Below are 21,670 nucleotides of genomic sequence, written 5' to 3'. Positions count from 1 at the left end.
CAGACCCTGCCATGTTAGGGGCTGGGGTGCCATCCTCCGGGGGCCATCGCTGCACCTTCCTACTTAGACCTCCATAGTTTTCAGCAACTGAACCAGCACTCAGGGTTTGGCCATTTATTTTTATTCCTCAATGAATCACAGAAGCTTGTTTTACGTCTCCTGCACGGCCACACAGTAAAGGCGCAGGGTGCACTCTGCTCCGTGCAGCCGAGTGGCACCATGCGGCTCAGAGACTGGACTGTCGGCAAGCTTCACCAGCACTCGCCTGCCTGGAGGGCTAGGGCCCCCGCTGTTCAGTGCTCAGGCGTCTCTCTCGGAGAGCTTTAAAGCTGGTCTCCCAACCAGAGGACATAGAAGTCAAAACCACAGATCCCTGTCCTCAACCGACAAATTCCACAAGGGCTATGATACAGGCCTATCCTTCCATAGTTCCCTGGGTGACTCACATGGACAATGGGTACAACATCAACAGCTGGAGCAGAGCACTGGGGTTTCCTGATTGAGCTGCAGGGACACCACAAAGGACTACAGAGAGACGTTCTAGAGACCCCAACATGACTGATTCGGTGACAGGCACTGAGGTTTGAGAACAAGCCGTCCTCCCGTACGGTCACAGCTTGGGCCCATCACCGTCTTTCCCCAGGTGGAGGATGGCCTTGTTTTCCAGAAGTTCCATTTGTCCACTGCTGGGACTCACCAGGTTGTTCAACATCGCTCTAACCACGGTCACAACAGGCACAGAGTGCCCACTGGCCCAGGACTCGGGCAGAGAGCCGAAGAATTTCCTAACCAGCCATTCGCCTGGACGAGACTCCTGCCTGTCACACAGCAGGACTCTAGGAGACAGAGAAAGACAGGGGAAGAGATGGCACATATGCTCAGACTTTATGGATACTTCAGATTGAGTTCTGTTCCCCCAAACCTGTCGGCAGAAGCCCTAATCCTAAAGGCAACTGTATTTGGAGATGGCCCTTATGGAGGTAATTAGAGTTCAGAGGTGTTGAGGGTAGGACAGGCCTGCCGTTCTGGCGAGAAGGACATGCACGAGAGAGGCTATGTGAAGCCACATCGAGAAGCTGGCACAGCCCACGAGGAGGAGGGGCACCAGCCTCCAGGCCTCAAGAAAATCAGTTGGCTCATGTGGTGGCTGCAAAGTTTGATTTATTAAATAAAGGCGGAGTGGGGTACAAAGGCAAAAGGGCATGAAGTGAATAAAACTTAAAATGTTAAGGAAAAAAATGCAGGCAGCATCTTCTTCCAGAAAGTTCCCATGATTCTGAGGCAGCCCCCAAGCTACTCTTCCCCTTTCCATCCCCCAGAGCTGAAAGTGGGTCCTTTGGAGAAGCAGCTCATCCCGGGCCAGCCTTGTTCACAGATGGCTTAGCTGTTAGCCTCTCTACTTACTCCTGGCAGGAGAAACTTACCCCGGCCGGAACACTGAGAAGCGATCAAACTTTAATTCTTCGACCTTGGCTTCTACTTCTCCCTGTTAACATTTAAAATAAATAAATAAATAAATAAAATTTTAAAAAATCAGTGTTTGGCCAAGACCAAAGCACTCAAAGCCTGAGAGGGGGTCACTCAGGCCTGAAGATAAACTGCTTCTGCAGCCCCCAAGACTCACATTAATCCCAACGGCCAGCCTGAGTCTAGAGTCTGCACAGAAGGAAGAGGCCATTTAACCCTGACACACTGAGAGTCATCGGCTAATGGTCAAAATGCAGCGTCACCCCCAGACCCTGCGGGTCAGTGACCACGTGGCTCAGTGACCACTGTAGAGGAGGAGGAGCCGAAAGATCATAAAAGCCAGAGGTTAGAGTGGACCCGAACAAAACTGTGTCTTCTGGCCCCCTCAGGCCTGCCACGCTCATGAACTCAGCAGCTGTGGCTGCCCGCACACTATCAAGCTAGCCAGCATTCTAGCACGGAGGTGGGTGGGGTTGACAAACTTCCACCCCTGAGGAGCAATGGACATCTGATGGCTTCTAGGACAGAGGAGGTGAGTTTTCTTTAAGGGTGCAACCCCTGGTAGGTTGGCCATGCTCCCGGGGTACTCCTTTCATTAATGTCTAAACAGACCCAGAGAGCGTAAATGAAGCATCAGTCCAAACCCCTTCAGTCCCTCCTCACAGCCACAGGCCTCACAGTCACTTTTCAGTATACAAGCAGTTGTAATAGATGAGAAAAATACGGTGATCAGGAGGCGAGCCTCCACCCAGGGGATCCTAGATCACCCTCTGTGCCAATCACTTCTAAGCGTTAGCAATCCCCACCCAGAAGAAAACTATGAAGTGACAAACAGAGATGCTTCAATATGGAGTCATGAATTTTCGCACCAGGCCAGGGAAGCTATCGTGTGACAGGTTTTTCAAGGTCCACTCAGTAAAGAGACCCAGGTGATGAAGGGGGTAGGCCTAGGAACCAATTAAAAAAAGATGAAGCCAAGACTTCAGGGCGTTGTGCCGGACAAAAGGAGTTAAGGCAACGGGGATCCCCGGTGGTGTCTAAGACTCCAATGAGGAACTGACTCTATAAAGGACAGGCGTTTCTCCATGTCCAGGTGACGACTATAGACAGATGGGGCCTAGCCAAACGAAAGCCCTTTCTCCTGGCATATTAGGCTAAAGGCAAGTGAGTGTCTGAAAAAGGATTTCATGCCGAGGAGAACCCATGTCCAGAGACACACGGCACAGAACCAGGTGCGCCCTCCTGCGGCAGCGCCTCTACTTCACTGTGAGGAAATGGAAACTTCTGGTTAAAACCAGCGGCAACCATGTATTGTACTGGCAAGAGGCATACAATTCTGGCATCCTGGCCAGAGAGAAATGGAGGGAGTGTCCATCTCTGAGGCTGAGAGGCCATGCCATCTAAGACCAGGGCTGCCTCTCCTTTCTCCACCAACTTTACTGAGTAATTCATAGGGAAGATATCTTTTAAACCATGCCTGCTTTCTAAGTACATTTCTCCCAAAACAGTCCCTGAAACTTTGGAAAATACACAATACAATGAGTTTTTTTTTTTTTTTTTAAAGATTATACTGGCTACTTAGTATTGTCAATTACTCTATGTGTATGGAAGGGAGAGCACACACAAACCTTTACTCGTAGGTATAAGAAACTGCTGGACTTATCCGCCCCCTTGGAGGACAGCAGATTGAAGTGTTTGCACCCGCCTGCTCTTGCCAGCTCTGCAGACTTCACCACATAATCTCGGTCAACACGGACGAATCCTTCCTGGAAGGGAAAGGACCTGAGTTATTTCCTAATGTCGCATGCTCGTGTTAAAGATGATTCCCAGGGTCGGGTGGCAGGCTGGGAGGCCTGGGGGAAATGGGATCTAAATAGAACACATCTAAGTCATGCTCGAAAGCCAGACTCAGACCCTGGGGAAAGGCTCCAAGGGTGAGCGTCTAGATGGAAATAGCAGCTTCGGCAGTAGAGACAAGAACCCCACCACACCACAGGGATGGCAATGAAGCCCAGACGGCAAACAAATCTACCAATCTTTTTGTCTTTCTCTGTGTCAGCTCTACCAGGCTGGGCTCTCAGGGTACCACATAGGAACTCCCAGGCACTGTGAGAATGGAAAGCGTGATGTCCAGTTTACATGGAGCCCTTGCAATATACTTTGGATATTATACGACAATGCATGCCTTTCAATTCTTTGAAAAACTGGTATGTGTGTAATCGAAAAACGTTGGAAAGGGGCTCACCAAGATGGCTCAGTGGGGAAAGGCACTTGCCACTCTGAATATGTGTTTAATTCCCAAACCCATGTATGGTGGAAGAAAAGCACCTACTCCATAGAATTGTCCTCTGGCCTCCATAAATGTGTTTAGCTTACTTACAACCACACACATGGACACACACACACGGACACACACACACACATGGACACACACAACCACACACACACGGACACATACACACACACGGACACACACACACATGGACACACACAACCACACACACACACGGACACACACACACACATGGACACACACACACGGACACACACACACAGTCACACACACAATTTCACAATTTTTAAATGTTTGGAGAAGACTGCTATGAGTGACTCCCTCCTCTAACCACCCAAGGTTTAGCCCAGCTAGGACAGTGCTGAGTCTTCATTCTTAATCTACATCACAGAGTCAGAGCTCCAAAAATATCTGAATAAATAGGTAAACTCAGTTAGGATAAAACAAACAAACAGGACTACATAATAAGGAGGCCTAACTGAAGGACACATGGTTTCACCCCCAAGTGAACTGAACCCAGCAGTAAGCCACTAAGCCCTCTCACCAGCCCCGGAACTCATTTCTTTGCCCAGGGATTATCACTATCTTTTCTGGTGTTTTATACCTTGACACTCAGACCAAACAACTCACTTGCCAGCCCAACCTATATGCCGACTCAAATTCGTGTTTTGGCTTCTTAACGTTAGTGTGGAAACAGCCAGGGGAGGCGGGCGGGCGTGCCTGCGGCAGTCACAGCACTTGGGAAGCAGCGGTGAGAGTCGTGGCAAGTTTGAGGCCGGCTTGGTAGTTGTTGTTGACAGGTTCTACCAGCCATGGCTACATAGCAAGACCATGTCTCCAAAATACAATAAATAAATGAAAAAAATAAATAAATAAATGTAAAGCAAACCAAATTGCAACACTTTTGAGAGGGAACAAGAGAGAGAGAGAGAGAAAGTTGATTCCCTTGATTTCTCTAAATGGAGATTTTAGATAGGCTGAGAGGAGACAGGAAAAATCCAAACTCCAGAGAAAAATCCTCAGTGGATCTCGCATATTTATTTCTTTCCCTAACTCTAAATAAAAGCAATTTTAATAACTGGTTTATTCTTCACAATGCATAGTTGACTAGTAACATAAATTTTGCCTTGTGTTAGCACAATGCTTAGACTACTATAGCTGTCTGTGTTCCGATGCTTTTTTTTCCCCAGCAGTTTCTTTAAAAACAAGAGAGGCTCAGCCAATCACAGGCCTCCAGACCGACGCTATCTCTCACTTAATCCAGGGCCAGGAGAGGGTAATTTGATTAAACTGAGACCCTAATTTATTTGGCTTTAGTTCTGGATCAACCTCTCCTTAATAGAGTGCTGTCGCCCCCCATTGTGCGATGGAAATTAAAGTGGCATAAATGTCATGGGACTCTTTCAATCTGATTAGCCAGCGGAGACACATCAATACCACCCCAGCCACTGGCTCTGGCGTCCTTCCTTTCACCAGCCCGGCGAGCAATTGACAACAGCTTCTTGAAGGACCAGCACCCACGCCAACGTGTGGACCCCCGTCCTTAGCCCATCATCCCCTTTCAATGGGCCCTGGTGACAAGGTGCCCACACCTTTCTTCAGGGCTGTTCTCTTAACAAAGCTAAATATTGTTTTATTAGCAATCAATGGCTGTTAATCCCAACCGACTTCACAAATCCTCTGAGCCCTCAAGCGCATTATAAATACGCACTTTTCCAAGCGCACTAAATTTTAAATCTCACCTCCTTCACTCTGATGGCGTGGCCTTTTTGCTGCTGAATTAGACCCTAAAGGAAAAGGGTCAACGGCTTCCAAGGACTCAAAAAACAAGCAGAAACAAGGTCCCTGGGACTGGCTAGAGACACCAATGTGTGCTAGGTTTAGAGGGGGGTGGGGCAGTTGGCACAAGAACGATTCTGTTTCTCTTTAGAAGGACCTAGCTTTAATCTTATTCCTGTTCCTGCTCTCTACTGCTCAAATTAAAAACAGTAGAAAAACAAACTTTCGAAGCTACTCCATACCCCAGAGACAGTTTTTTTGAACAATTGTACCTCACTGTCTAACCATACAGCCAGAGAAAAGCCAGGCCTCTAAGAGTACTAAATCCTTCAAGATAGTGAGGCTTCAAATCCCATCGCCAGTGTGCCCTATGCTAAGATGGAGACGCTTTCTAGAATCAGGGAATAAGTAAGTTCCCACGGTAAGTTTCTTTCCCAGATCTACTCAAAAGAACACATACACCTTAACAGAGATGCACTCAGGGGCTCCGCCACAAGCTCAGATGATTCCCCTGAGTCTTCTGAGTCTTATTAAAATGCATCTTCTGTCTTTTTACCCATGTCTGAAAACTAGCTAACAACACTACAACACTATGGCTCTGGAACAACTCATCTTTGCTGTCATTTTCTTGTTGCTTTGAGATAGCGTCTCAGTGATGTAGGTGGGCCTTCTACTTTCATTGGTTAATAAAGAAACTGCCTTGGCCTTTGATAGGACAGAAAATTAGGTAGGCGGAGTAAACAGAACAGGATGCTGGCTAGAAGGAAGTGAGGTCAGACGCCATGGATCCAGCCACCAAGTCAGACATGCTGAATCTTTCCGGGTAAGCCACCACCTTGTGGTGCTACACAGATTACTAAACATGGGTTAAGCAAGATATGAGAATTAGCCAATAAGAGGCTAGAACTAACGGACCAGGCAGTGTTTAAAAGAATACAATTTGTGTGTTGTTATTTCTGTGGCTAAGCAAGCTGTGCGGGACGAAAAGCAGGCCTGTCCGCTCCCCTCACTACATCTCAGACTGGCCTCAAACTCACTTATGGGGCCAAAAATGATGTTGAAGCCCTGATCTTCCCCGCTCTACCTCCCAAGTGTGGGGATAACAGGCCAAGGACAACTCATGTCAATAAGTGTGAAGGTTTGAGTGAGGAATGTCCCCGGAGTCCCAGGCATTTGAAGATTGGTGGCGCTGTTGGGGCTATTTCAGAGACTCGCTGGAGGAAGTACGGCACTGGAAAACAGGCTTTGAGCTAGCAAAGCATCACCCAACTCCCAGAGGGCTCTGCTCCTGCTTGTGGTTCAAAACCTGAGCCCTCAGCTTGCCCCTCCAGCCGCCAAACCTGCCACCTGCTGCTTCTGCCCTGCCATCCTGGACGCCCATCCTCCGGAACCATAAGCCCAGATAAACCCTTCTATAGTTGCCTTGGTCATGGCGCAGAAGCAGAAAGGTAACTAACATAACAGGATAGCTGGGCAGTGACAGGACCAGAGGACACTCTGGGACGACCAAATGGTCTCCAGGCCCTTCCCGAGGAGGAAGACCTCTCCCTGTGTCAATGGTCTCAGTTGTGATTCTGTTGAGGGTTCCTGTTCCTTCACCTCTTTTCAGTTCAACCCTAAATCAGAGTAGACAGCAGATGCTGGCAGGAAGAGGATGATATCACCCGGAACCCCATGTGTGTTCTGGATGGCAGCTCTCGACCCAGAAATGAGAGCCAGCTCTTGCTTAGAGAATAAAAACAAGAACACTCAAGCCAAATGGCGGCCGAGGATTCCTGAGTCCGTAGCTGCCCTCACTTCAGGTGTTCCTCAGCTGTGAATGTAGTCAAGGAATTCTACAGGTGGAAGGGAGCTGGGTGCTAGAGAAGGAGGGGCGCTCCACAGACACTAACCGACAGACTCAAGGCTACACACACAGGACCTGGGATCTGGGTCATTGGACTGTTAAGGACTTCACCATATCACAAGGCTCCTCCTGAACATTAAATAAAACAGTGGAGCTCAGAGCAGGGCTGGGCATCTGATGCTGTAGGCAGCTGTGAAGGCCTGCCCATCCCTACACAGATCCACCATTATCGGACAAAAGTGGCCATACGCAGTACGAAATGTAATGAACTTGGCTGTGTTCTAACCAAAAATTTTTTTATGGATACTAAAATTTGAACTTACTGTGCTTTCATGTGGTATAAAATCTTCAGCCATTTAAAAATATCTGTAGGCCACAGGCCATACAAAAATTGATGTCAAGTGTCAGTCAACTCCCAGGCTAGATTATCAGAGCATATTACTGGAATCGGAAGCCACGAGAGCCTACAGATGCTTAATAAACATCGCAACGGCTGCGTTAATCACCTTAACAGCACTAAACATTTGACAGTACCCACAAAAAGGCTGCTAGAGACCACTGCTAACAGGGAGATACATAAAGGGGTGAAACCACATAAACTCGCTACCCAAATCCTCCTCCTACTTCACACGGGGGAACGTATTATGCCCAGCATTGTCTTTGACTTTTGCTCTTCAAGGTACATTTGGTTTCCAAGGGTATCTCAGCCTTCGCTTGGCCCGGGCGGCCAGCTAAAGCAAGAGTATTAGAATTACAGTGCATGGAAAAGCAGTAGGTGAAGATGAATACAACCCCATGTCTCCCCAAAGCAAGTGCAACAGAAAAGCAGGATCAGCTATATCAGGCTCTCAAGGAACCTGCAAAACAGACTCCAAGCTTCTGACTTCAGACCTGCCCAGCAGGTCTGGAGTAGGGTCAAGTGTGCAGGCTATTGTACTAGCTGCACAGCTGTGGCCTGGACACGGGAAAGAAGTTTGGCATCTAAGCAGCCACTGCTGAAAGACATTGGTTTCCAAATAGCTGGAGAAAGCTAAGGCTTCTGCCTAGTGCAGCCTGAAATCCAAGGGTTGAACTGTAATCATTAAAGGATAGCTTAGGTGTAATGGATTAAGTAAAAATGCTGCAGATCCCCGAATGGCTGCAGCGGCAGAAACACTGCAGGTCCCTGAGTGGCGGCAGTGGGCAGCGGGTCCTGAGAGCAGCCAGTCCCAGGCAGGAATAGCACAGTTCCCTGAGTGGCTGCACCGGGCCACAAGTCCCAGGCAGAGAGTCACATTGTAGGTGAGAGACCTCAATGGGGCAGCCAATCCCATGAGGATAGACAGACAGACAGATGGATATGCCACGAGTCCATGCCACAGGTCTCTAGAGGTGGCTGGTCCTGGGCAGGGAGCCATGTGCAGTGGATGAGAGACAGATGGATAGGCACGCCATGCAGAATGGACATTTATTTAGTGGGTTATGGAAAGGAAGGGGAGAGAAGGGAAGGGGAAAAGGAGAAAGAGCAGAGAGAAACAAAGAGAGAGAGAGAGAGAGAGAGAGAGAGAGCAGGAGCAGGGTGAAGGGGAGAATGGAGTGAAGCAGAAGTTGCCTCTTTGCAGGGGTGGGGGGACAGAAAAGAGAAGGGACTCAGGCTAGAAACTGAAGATCAGCTTCAGGGACGGGAGTGGGCATGGCTTGTCTCTTAAAGGGACAAGACAGGTCATTACATTACATTAGGTTCTAGCCCCTGACCCTCAGCATGTCATCTTACTTGAAGAAGGAATCATTACAGATGCAATTTATGATGAGGCTGTCATTGAGCAAACTGGCCCCTCACGCAATGTCAATGACTCATGTCCTCATAAAACAAGACCATAGGGACAGAGACGCATGCGCATGCACGTAGGGAAAATGCCATGGGCAAAGGCAACCAGGGAAGGCAGGGAGAGAAACCTCCCATAAAGGAAGGAAGCCACTAACACCTTGACCTCAGACTTCTAATCCTCACAGCTGGGAGGCCACGCATGCTGGGGTTCATCCAATGCCACTGGGCCGTCTTTATTCCACAAAGGGTCACAGGGCGACTAGCCAGCTACTCTGAGGACCTGAGCACTGATACAGGAACCTGAACTTCTCCAAGTTTTTCCACTGAAAACTGAGACTGCTGAGGTAAAATCACAGTGTATTCCTGTAACAAACAGCTACTAAAAGACACGAGGCCTGCCACCAGCTTTGCAGTGTCCATCGGGTTAGCCACATGCCTAGTCCTCCTCCAAAGAGGCCTACAAACCCAGAATCCCAGCGGGGATGAGCTCAGAAAGTCACAAGCCCCTCTGAACCATAATTCCTAGCCACCTGTATGTTGTCACCTCTCAAATTAAGGTACTGCAACCACCAAACAGTGTATCACGCTGAATCCAAGTGATCTTTTTTTTAAAGGTCTCTGTCGTTTGGAGACAGGGTCTCACAAACTCCAGGCTGAAGCCATACAGTGTAGCCTTGGACTCCTGGGTCCTTCAGCTTTCACCGCAAGTGCTGGGATTACAGGTGCATACCACACTAGGCCTTAAAAGATGTAAGAGCTGAGCTCCACACCTAGAACAAAAGCCTGAGGGGCTATGCAGTGTATTACTATGGCCAGATGGGAGGCACAAGAGAATACCCTGGAAGCTTGAAGGCCAGCTAACCTGAAGCATGGTAGGAGAGAGATCTTGTCCCCAACAAGGTGGGAGAGACACCCCAAAGTTGTCCTTTGACCTCCATATATGTACCCTAACGTGTAAGCATGCGTGCATGCACGCACACACACACACATGCACACATTATGCCCAGATCCGCAGAGTCCCCCAAAAACCAACTAAGAGACTGAGTCCTATATTTTAAAGCAAAGAGTCTTTATTCCTACTCAAGTTCAAACTCGGAGAGCCCAGCACAGTTGGGGTGGGGGTTTATAACAGCAGAAATTGGGGTGAGGGACTTCTAAGGTTCAGGATCCCTGATTGGCTGACATTTGTCTAGGGGTGCCCTGGTGAAAAGGGGATGGATGTGTGCTGGGCAACATCAAGTGATTCTACCTACAACAGTTGAAACGTTAGGAATTTCCTTCGGATGCTCTGTTCGCTCTGTTCCGAGGTGGTGCATAGGTGGTCTCAGTTTGTGGTCTTTCTTGAAACCAGGCATTGCCTTAGGGTAAACTGAGACTCAGTTTCCTGTTGGTCTCTATAGAGCCTGTCTTGGCAGGTGTGTACCAAGGTGCCCTGGGTCGTACAACACACACACACACACACACACACACACACCACCACACCCTTTCTAGAGGCAGTATCAGCTTACTTCCTGCCCATTCTCCTGGCCCACTGACGACCTGGCTATTCTTTGCCCTTTTGAGTTCATCAATTACCTTTATCTTTTCAGGCCGATTGGAAAGACAAACAAAAGGTACTGAGTGACTTAAGAGGCGAACCTACTCCTCGGGTTAGAACTACAGCATTTCCCCCAACACTATTTTTGCCTTATCCATGCTGAATGCAGCAGTTCGCTTTGCTGAGTCATCGTCCAAGCCAGGCTTGAGCCTGCGCTGAAAGCGGCAGCACTTTTGGAGGACGAGCTTCTTAGGACTGCACCAGCTAAGCAGGCACAGGACCCCTTCTAGAGGAAGAAACGCAATTCTTGGGAAAGCAGAGCCTCTCTGTAAACCATTCCCCAGCCCTGGCTCCCAGGGTGGAAACGCAAAACTGCACAGGACAGGAATGTCCATCTCAACTGAAACCATTTCTAGAATTACCTTCTGCAGCACCAAAAAGCCTACAGAGACACAACCAAGCCACGACTCTGCTCCCAGAAACCGCTGTTCAGAGCCCCATCAATCTACTGGTTTATAAAAACCGCCGTTAAGTGGGGCTGGTGAGGTGGCTCAGAGCAGGTACTGCATTGTCAGAGTACCTAAGTGCAGTTCCCAGCACATACACCAGGGGGCTCACAACGGCCTCTCTCTCCAGTTGCAGGGAGAACCATACCTAGTGTTGGTATATTGTCAACCTGACCTGGAAGCAAATCTCTGGGCATGTCTGTAGAGCGTGTCTAGATCTGGTTAGCTGAGGTGGGCACATGACCCTAAATGTGGGTGGCACCATCCATGGGCTGGGGTCTTAAACTGAACGGAAAGAAGGAAGTGAAGTAGGCCCTGGCATTGTTTCTCTGTTTCCTGACAGAGGACACAAGACCAGCTGCCTCGGGTTCCTGCCACCCTGCCTTCCCCACCACGATGGACTGAGCCCTCACCCGGTGAGCCAAAATGAACCTGTCCTGCCTCAAGCAGCTCCTGCCAGGCACTCTGTCACACTCCTGAAAGAGTGGCTAAAACGACCATTATGGCAGAATCAATACCCAACTTATTTAGTAGAGATATGGACTCCAGCAAGCAAATCCTGCCAGAAAAATAAACCATACTAAGACGTAAACTGAGTAAGACGTATAAATGCTTGCCCACGACTTTTACCTCTGCAGTACACGATAGCTCCTGGAGAGGGGCTGACTCAATTTAGCACACCATTGAAGAGAACATAAAATGTGTACTGAAGCAGTTTTGCGTCAGTGAGGGCTGAGTCATCTCTGGCTGAATCACTGCCGATGGCTAAGTCATCACGACTGAATCGTGCCTCTGGGTTCTGATGATCTAGTTCCTAAGTTTAAAGGCTGGCTTGAAAGCAGGTGGAAGCGAATGAGTGAGAGAAAAAGCTAAAAACATTGATTATGGAAAGACACATAAAGTTTACCACCCACGGCATGAGCCAACTTCTGCCCAGAGACTGTGGGCTGCTTCCCTTAGTCAGGGGACGTTGTGATGACTGTACCATCTCCGTAGGCACGATCACGTAAATTTCTGGGACGGAGTCAGCATTCAGGTCCTAACTCAAGGTTATTCTGAAGATGACCTTATCTGCAATGTCCCGTGCGTAATACAGATGGGGCAGCAGATGGAATCTTAAGCACATTCTACGTTTAAGCACTGCAGTACAACCCAAAAAAAGAGAGTGAGCGAGAAAGGAGCCCTTGAGGCTGCAAAGATGGCTCCGCAGTTAGGATCCCAAAGTGTGTCTAGAGAGGACCCGAAGTCAGTTCCCAGTACCAAGTCAGGTAGCTCACAAGCACCTGTAACTCTGATGCCCTCTTCTGGACTCTGCAGGCATCTGTATCCTCTTGTGGCCATAACTCCCCTTACCCCTTAACCCCCTCACAAAAACACCTAAGAGAAATAATTCTTTGAAAGAAAGGAAGAGGCTCTTGATAGTACTGGCCAGTGAGAAGAGATGTGGTTATTTCTTGCTCACCGCTCCAGCTTTTCCCCTGGTGGTGCCCAGGCAACAGAAGCCAACATCATGACCTTGAAAGGCAGCCGCGTAGTCATCCAGCTTCTCAAAGTCCACCACTTCTTGATTCTAGACAAGGAAGGGCATAGCGGCATATAATTTCACACACTTAAAGAGACCAAACACTCTTCAAGATGTAAAGAATAAGTAACAATTACCGAAGTATCTAAACTCTTAACATAAAGTTTGCCAAATTCCTCTTTCCCATCAAAAAAATGACCTGGAGCTGGGTGTAGAACTCAGAGGCCAAGTGTTTGCAGGGTACATGTGGGGCCCTGGGCTGTATGCCCAGCACGAAAAAAAAAATCTAATTAGTAGTGCACATGTATGTTCACAGAACATGCCAACTGCAGTAGGGTAAGTCAGATTTCAAACAGCAAGGTCATGTGTACCTTACCTTTGGGAAAACAAAAAGCCAGTCTCTACTTTACCAGGAAGGAAACCATTCGGGTAGGATGCGGACAGAGTGGCAAGTAGAATCTCAAAGATCCAGGTTCAAATCTTGGGCCTAGTACTCACAGATATCCAACTGTGGTCAAGTTTTATTTTTTTAATTAAATCTCTTAAAATGTATTTTATGTGTATCGGTACTTGCCTGTATCCATGTCTCTGCACCATGTGGGTATAAGAGTCAAGAGGTCCAGAAGGGGGCCCCTTGGGTCCCCTGGAACTGGACCTAATAGATGGTTGCGGACCACTATGTGTGTGGTGAAAATCTAATCCAGGTCCTCTGGAAGAGCATCCAGTGCTCTTAACTTCAGAGCCATCTCTCCAAACCTGCGGCAGACTGTTGACCAGATGCCTCCATTTGTCCAGCTGTAATGTCTGGGTGATAACCGTTCCTTCAGTTCAATTCAAGAACTACCTTCATTAGAATGAGCCAGAAAGAACTCGAGTCAAAGGCACCTTCCTGGGACTTGTTCCGATCCCTGTGATTCAGCCTCCGCAGTTTGTATAGTTCCTCCTCAGTATCTCTGTCTTTCTCTGTGTCTCTCCATCTCTCTCCAGGCCAGGCTGGCCTCAAACTTCCTAAGTAGCTGAGGCTGCTCTTAAACTTCTGATCCTCTTGCCGCCACCTCCGAAATGCTAAAAGGACAGGTTTGCTCCACCATATCCAAGCTACACAGGGCTAGAGACTGAACCAGGGGTCTTGTGTGTGCTAAAGCAAGCTGTCTACCATCTGAGGTCTTTCCAATCTACGCTGAAACTGGTACGTGCTAGGCAAACTAAGAGTGCCTGTAACCACAGCACTGGCAGAAACAGAGGCAGAGGAACTGAGTTCAAGGCCAGCCTATACTAGTTAGAGAAACGCTATCTCAAACGTAATCATCCTGTATCCTGCCATCAAGCTTGCAGCAATCCAGAAGCTCAAATGAAATCTTGGGGGCTGTCACTACCTTCAGTTCCTTCAGAGAGACTTTCCTGGCACAGTATATACTACAGGAGAGAAAAAACAAAAACAGAAACAGAAACAGAAACAAAAAAAAAACAAGCAAAACAAAAACCAAAATAAAGTCTAGTAAAAATACTTGCCACCAAGACTCTACTCTCAGAGAAAACTGCAATCTTAGGCTCCACTGTCAGAATCTCCCCAGGGCTCAGGAAACTAGACTATGGAGTCCACCCAGCACCCACCTGAGGCCAGAGAGGTCTATTTAAACCAGCAAGTTCTGATGCACCAGACATTTGTAAGATGAACAACCAGGAAATCACAGGAATCAAGAACACATATTCGCAAGTATGCCCACCAGCTCACAGGCTGGGACCCACAGGACTGGACTGTGGTCCCAGCAGGACTGTGGTCCTGGCAGGATGTGGTCCGGGCAGAACGCTACACTGTTTAATCTGCTGCAGTTGATAGGTAACTCTGTTTACTGGAGAACAAAATATAGGCGGAAGCTCTGACTTCGGATGCTTAGGCACAATGACCAGATGGAAGTCTGGCACTACCATGTGCTTTAACCCAGACAGTGTCACTTACAAGGAAGGCAGTATTGCATTTACAGACACAGGCCTGGGAAGTGAAGTGGGCACAGGCGGGGAAAGCTCCACCTGTCCTTGTCACACTTCCCCACTCCGTGGAACGCACAGGTAGGCAACATGAGCAAGCACTGTGCTCTAGGAACTATACACCTGACACCTGACAGCTGATCTAGAATAAAAGGCGGGCCTACAAGCCAGGCACGATCCAGGGTTTGCTAGAGGGCTCGTCTAGATCAATTGAACCCAATTTTGATCATTTTTTCCATCTTCACCACCACCTGGCAAGGATCAGCCTTTGGGTACAGACACCTTCCCCTCAAAATGACTGCGGCTACATTTTCTTTTTAGCCCCAGCTCAAATACCCACCACATTTTTATAAGCTTCCTCCTCGAATGTGAGCTTCCTCCGGCCAATGAGCGTGACTTTGGAAAACAGGTTCTGTCCCAGAATTTCTTTTAAAAGTATTTTGCCGGTTTCCCCACTGGCGCCCAGAATAAAGACGGATTTATTCTGCATCTTGAAGTCTTCCCGAAGCTTAGGCAGGGCCTCCTTGTCCGCCATGCTAGGGAAACAACACCCACAGAGACTGTGTCAGAGTGCTAAGCGACAATCTACACTGGGGAACAAGGGTTGTTGATCTGTTGGGCAGAAGAGATTCTATCGACACAGTCCCAGCCCAGGGGAAGTGCTGAGTCACGGCGGGGCTCGGGAGAGAAGGCCAAACCTCAGATGTGCCCAGCTGGATGCGCCCAGGTGTCTCTCTACCCCACCGGGCCTCTTACACCACGGTAACCTGGCCCTACTGGACAGGGCTGCAGGGCCGGGCTCCATCCCCTACCCGGGGTTACCTGGGGCCAGCCCCGGACCCCTCGTCCCCACGCTGCAGCAGGAGCATCGAGGCCACCAGCGCGGCTCCCACCGCGCCCAGCGCCCAGGGGCCAGGCATCGCTCCACAAGCGGCCCCGCAGTCTCCCCCTCCCGGCGGGGATCCCCCAAGAGGGCCAGCCAGAGCCTACCCGCCGCGACGTCTTCCGGGTGACAGCGCTCGCGGCCCCGCCCCACTGAGCGCCGGAGCAGAGCGCGGGACCCGCCCCTGCACTGGAGCTGCACCCTGGCGTAGGGGCTGTACCCAGCCCCGAGCTGCTCCCCGGGGCTGAGCTGCAGCAGGACGCGGCGGGGCGCTTCATTCACCCCATGCCAGAACTTTTCCTCCATAATCCTCCCTGCATGCTCTCCCTAACCACCTGAGGCCACAGCTAAAAGGCATCCCGTGGTCCCCCAAAGTGTAATTTCAATCTTGTATTGGAAGGCATCATCTCAGCCCATGTTAAAAAAACGCTCCCTCCTCACACCGGGGATTGAAGCGTGTAGCTCAGTTAGTAGAGTGCTTGCCTAGCACGCATGGAGCCCTGGGTTCCATGCCCAGCACTGGGGTCGATAGGATGTGGTGGCACAAGCATGCACGACGAAGGGTCACAGCTCCCTCAATCTAGAGGTCAAATGAAATGTGCCCTGTTCCAATCTTCTTATTAGATGTGAGACCTGGCCTAGGCTTAGCCAATCAACTGCTTCCACACAGGTTTTTCCACTTTGGGGGAACAATACAAAGATGCAATAAAAGCCAGGGGTGGAACCAGCTAGGCAAGGGTAAGGAGTATGTAGGATGTGTGTCCTGTGAGCTCCTGCCTTAACTGTGGGCGGAGCTTGTTCTGAGGACTTCCTGTTATTCTGCAGTAAATTCAGTTCTCCATCCACTCCAGTCAGATGGACTCTGCTGTTTACAGCTTAAAGCCGGGGCAACAGGGAGTACATCCTCACCAAGCTGTCACAGTGCCAGGCTGCCAGAGGCTCTGCCATTGCCTTCCTGGAGACTGTCATACAAAACGACACCCTCAGATCTTTTCAGGTCACATGGTCTTGGGGATTCGTGTATTCAGTCCCTTGCAGAGATAATTACTAACTGTACCAAGACCATTCTCTCCTTTCTTTTTCAAAACTGTGATGTAAAGTCCATAAGCTAAGGTTCAGGTCATGATTCGAGACCATTGCATACCGTGGCTAGGTACAAAGCCCAACACAAGATCTAGAACCCCAGGACGTGCCTTCGTTCTTCTGCTTTGGTGGCCCCTATCCACTGGAAGCCCAGAGCTTTCCAATCTGATTAGAGATTGTTGGAGAATCTCAGGGCTCCTACTTTTGTGTCTTGGAGCTTGGGGGGATTTGACTTTGTTTTATCTAGTTTACATGTTTCATATCCAATGTTCTTTATAGGGTAAAAAATTTATAGTGTAAAAAATTCCATGGTAGCCGGGCGGTGGTGGCGCACGCCTTTAATCCCAGCACTCGGGAGGCAGAGGCAGGCGGATCTCTGTGAGTTCGAGGCCAGCCTGGTCTACAAAGGGAGTTCCAGGACAGGCTCCAAAAGCTACAGAGAAACCCTGTCTCGAAAAACCAAAAAAAAAAAAAAAAAAAAAAAAAAAAAATTCCATGGTTCTTATGCACTTCATGGGCCCCTTCCTTCATCCAAAAAACACATAAACAAAACAAAATTTAAAAAAACAACAACGACATACACCCAGGAGGCCTTTAGTCCCAGCACTCAGGAGGCAGAGGCAGAAAGATCTCTGTGAATTTGAGGCCAGACTTGTCTACATATTGAGCTCCAGGACAGTCAGACTACATCCAGCAATTCAGCAGCGAAAAGAAAAGCACTTAGGAGCTGTCCAGAGGGATCTTCAGGCAAAAGCACTTGCCCGAAACTTGATAACTGGGGTTCAAGCATCAGACCCCACGTGGTCGAAGGAGAGAACCCAGGACTTCTTCACTAAACACTCACCCACCCCAATAAATAAATAAATGTAAGAAAAATGGTTTTAAAGTACATACACTTAAAAATGTACCTTAGACCCATATTCATTTCTGGGGCCCTAGAGCCATGCCCTGTGACATGAGGGTCAGTCAGCCCCAGAATGTTTCTTTTTAAGTAGCTGTTTTATGGTGCTGTCTCCTCCTCAGGGCATAACATGGTGCCATCTTGGATTTTGCCTGTAGCCATGGCAACTAGAACATAACAAAGCAGTGGTAACAAGGTCTGTTGTAAAGATAACATTGGTGGGGCTATTAACATTCCCTAACAGATGTTTTAAAAAGCCATAAAGCCCTCCTCCCCTTGCTGACCCCAGCTGCACGGGATCTTAAGAGAATCTAGACTACATTCAGAGTAAAAGGTTAGTCTCAAGAAGGTCCCCATGATGTAACTTCAGGAGGTTACCCCCCCCCATGGTGGGGTGCATCTCTGTGGCAATGCAGCCATTTGGGAGTCACCCACACTCTTGCCAGGCACTCTTCACTCATATTCTGTAAACACCCCCCAACACACACCAGCAAACGTATTGGTCTCAGCCAGTGGGACTTAAGTAAAATCTTATCTGACTGTCGTTGGCGTCCTTTGGGGGTAAAGTCTCACTGTGGGTGTGCTTTGAGCACTCTCCCAAGGCCAGGGCCGCCGGTGCACAGTCCCAGACTCACAAGTCTTCGGAGGTCAAACGACTCCTCTCCATCCTTTATGCCCGAGTTCTACATTGTATCACACACAGCTGAGCATTCGGAGTCTGTTTCGCAGGACCACTTTCAAGATGACCTTGGGACTCAGACCTCACCCAGGACACTGGAGCAAAGGGAATGTGTGCTATCTGATCAGGTTACAGAGCAGGCCCCCTCCTGCCCTTCCTTCTCACCTTCAGTGAGGTGCTGGTGAGCCAGTGCTAACCGGGAGGAGAGCAGGATAGGGCACAGAGTCCTGGAGGCCTTCACAGAGCAAAGATGCCTGCTTGCCCTGATGCCCCCTCTTCTGCACTGTGCTGGTGTAGGGAAGCAACCTCTGCCATACCAGAGCCACCAACAGCTCAGACAGAATTTACCCAAATTTAAGATCTTCTAGATAGTCTTTCCAAGGGATTCTCTTATGAAAGACACACGCTGTGCTGAGTGATAGAGATGAGTGGGGTACCAGGCCCAGTCACTTCATGCAGGAGGCAAGCTTGTAAATTCTTGGTGCATAAAGCATCACACGCCCCCAGGAGCTGGGGCTGGGGCTCAGACAGCAGAATCTCTAGGTTCAATACTTGTGTGGGTGTGCACACACAAACTAAGCACAGTGTCACACACCTGAAGTCCCAGCACTTACGAGGTGGAGACAGGAGGAGCAGAAGTTCAAGGTTATTCTGGGCTACTTAAGAGCCTGATTCCTCTCTCTCTCTTTCTCCCTCTCCCTTCCTCCTCCCTTCCCTCTCCTCTCCTCTCCTCTCCTCTCCTCTCCTCTCCTCTCCTCTCCTCTCCTCTTCTCTCTCTCTCTCTCTCTCTCTCTCTCTCTCTCTCTCTCTCTCTTCTCTCTCTCTCTCCCTCCCTCTTTCCCTCTCCCTTCCCTGCTCCCTCTCTGTCCCCAGGTGTTCAGAGGATAGATGGTATCTTTTTCATCAAAGAGCTGAGTCAATGCCACATGACAGGCGGTCAGAGCATCAGGGTTGTAGACACTCAGAGACAAGAAAGTGGAAAGACTTAAGAAGGGAATGCCGGAAGACCTGCCTGCCAAGTTCAGGTTTGCCCTGGTGTCTGACCTGGGTGAAGCCTCTTTGTTTACACAGTCCGTCATTCTCCTTCCTGCAAAATGGAGGTTGTTTCGTTACGTGTGATTTTTCTCCAAGGAATAATAGGCTACTAGTCTAGAATGCAGTGTTGGGTTGAGCAAAGACTGCACATTGTTGGAATATCTCTTGAGCAGAGATGCAGAAACTCAGAGAGCTCTGAAAACAGGATGGAGGGGCTAGGTCGTGGAGTTGGTCCTTACCCTGAGGACCTAAGGGTCTTCACTTAAGAAAATGGTATTTCAATTACACTTTAACTCTTTCTACTTCAAGTGTTTGAAAGCCCGATTTAAACTGTCTCGAGCAAAATAGGAAAATGTGCATAACAGCTTTGGGTATGGCCAGAGTTGGGACACTCAGAGGGCCGGAACCCAGACCTTCTCCTCATTGACCTCTGCTGGCTTAGGTGAGCCCCTTAGCCTTTCTGACACTGGGTTTCCCATTTGTAGTTTTGAATGACGACAGTGGCCTCAGAGCTTCCGCTGGAAAGCATCCATTCACCTGCTCGTCGGAAACGGAGAACAACCATTAGCAATGCTCTTACCTCCCTTGGATGCTGAAGCACACGGTGGGGATTTCTGTGCTGGCTACTCCAGGGCATCTCTTTAGAAAAACATTGGCAGATGAAACTTGAGAAAATATAAAGCTGCCTGAGCTTGCGCTTGACTGCCTGGCTCAGGATCAGTAACGATTTTTGTTGTTGTTGTCTTGTTTGCTTGCTTGTTTTTCGTTTCCAGATGTGTTCACGTGTCTCTCTGTGTGTGCATTGGGATGCCTGAAAGAAGTCCAAACAAGGCATCAGATTCCATGAGCTGGAGTTACCAGCAGTTGTGGACTGTCTGAAGCAGTCTGCTCACAGAGCCTCAGGCATGCTTTCTTTTGGTGGGGGATAGGAAGTGAGACAGGGTTTCTCTGTATAGCCCTGGCTGGACTGTAACTCACTCTGTAGATCGGGCTAACCTTGAACTCCCAGAGATCCACTTGCCTCTGCCTCCCAGGTGCTGGGATTAAAGGTGTGCAGCCACCACCTGCATTCTTAACTGTTGAGCTACCCCTAGGACTGGCTGCTTTTAAAGTTGCAGAAGGCGGTTTGCTACTCCGTTAAAGGAGAACTTCACTGTGGGAGGGGATGACCTTGGGGTGTGTTTCCTCATGATAGCCTTACTAGTCTTCTGCTTAGGGAGCACACGTGGCCATTGATAGGAAACTGGGCTTCAAGTCTCCTGCTTCAAAAATATAATATCCAGGGGCTGGAGAGATGGCTCAGAGGTTAAGAGCACTGACTGCTTTTCCAGAGGTCCCGAGTTTAATTCCCAGCAACCACATGATGGCTCACAACCATCTGCAATGAGATCTGGTGCCCTCTTCTGGCCTGCAAGCATGCAGAACACTGTATACATAATAAATAAATAAATAAATAAATAAATAAATAAATAAATCCTTTAAATATATCATGCAACAATACACCCTCAGCGCTGTTTAGCACTTCATATATTACTGACTTAACACTTGAAGCACCCTTTGAAGAGGGGTAAGACAGAGGACAGAGGGAGGAAGGGAAAGAGGGAGGCAGGGAGACAAAACTCATTTTACAGGTTGTACAGGCAGGATGGAGCTGAAGGAAATTCATACAGATTTGAGAAGAAAGACCAGAGAAATGGTTGCAAAGTCCATCACAGTTCTGACATGAGACTGCGTAGATTGGCGTTCAAGGAGAAAAGTCAGTTCTCCAGGATCGGCCACGTGTGTAAGCTTCCCTGCACCTGTATGCAGGAGACGATTCACAGTCCAGCCTCAACCACCAGAGGGCGCCAGAGAAGGCGGAAATGTCACCCAGGTGCCAGAAAAAAGACTTGTAATCTTTATAAGGAAGCTTATGCGTGCGAGTTTACTGTCTGATACTTTCGGTGCGAGCGGGGTAGTTCCTCAGTAAATAAGCAGGGCCGGAGGGTTCGGGAAGCAAAGGGAAGGTCTGTAAAGCATGCATGCATTCAGCTGCCTCCCAGGAGCCTGCTGTTAGGTTAAAGAGAAAGATAGACTCGCATTACTGTTGAACCCATTCGTAACAGAGATTTAAAACTCCATGCTACTCTGGTGCTTTTTATTTGAAATTCCTACACCCTTCACCTACTAGACTCTTTAGGGAAGTGTGCAATGGTTGAGTCAGGTTAGCGCTGGAGGTTTAGGTGGGGACCCTGTTTGGTTTGGGTTATACATCCTCACCCCTCCCTGTAATAATCAATGGTAGGTGGGCTCTATGCACACACCTCTCTCCAAAAAAAAGATACCTAGCAACCACAGGACCCC

General features: G+C 48.9%; 1 protein-coding gene across 2 annotated transcripts; it reads right to left on the bottom strand.

Moving 5' to 3' along the window:
- Nucleotides 1-83: 83 nt before the first annotated feature.
- On the bottom strand, nucleotides 84-15,805 carry Htatip2 (HIV-1 Tat interactive protein 2). Of its 2 annotated transcripts, none has more exons than XM_057756295.1 (6): nucleotides 15,569-15,711; nucleotides 15,087-15,282; nucleotides 12,698-12,805; nucleotides 3,096-3,233; nucleotides 1,425-1,486; nucleotides 84-836 (listed from the first exon to the last, which is right to left on the bottom strand). In XM_057756295.1, the coding sequence occupies exons 1-6, from the start codon at nucleotides 15,664-15,666 to the stop codon at nucleotides 611-613; spliced, it is 828 nt and encodes a 275-aa protein (XP_057612278.1). In that variant the 5' UTR covers nucleotides 15,667-15,711; the 3' UTR covers nucleotides 84-610. The 2 variants fall into 2 exon arrangements, with proteins under 2 accessions (XP_057612278.1, XP_057612279.1); XM_057756296.1 differs by lacking the exon at nucleotides 15,569-15,711 and adding an exon at nucleotides 15,737-15,805 and having other exon boundaries at nucleotides 85-836.
- Between the last annotated feature and the right edge of the window lie 5,865 nt (nucleotides 15,806-21,670).

This window comes from Chionomys nivalis, chromosome 23, assembly GCF_950005125.1.
Source record: "Chionomys nivalis chromosome 23, mChiNiv1.1, whole genome shotgun sequence".
NCBI classification, from domain to species: domain Eukaryota; kingdom Metazoa; phylum Chordata; class Mammalia; order Rodentia; family Cricetidae; genus Chionomys; species Chionomys nivalis.
The sequence above is the reverse complement of the archived record's forward strand: the minus strand, read 5'-3'. Positions and strand labels throughout refer to the sequence as shown.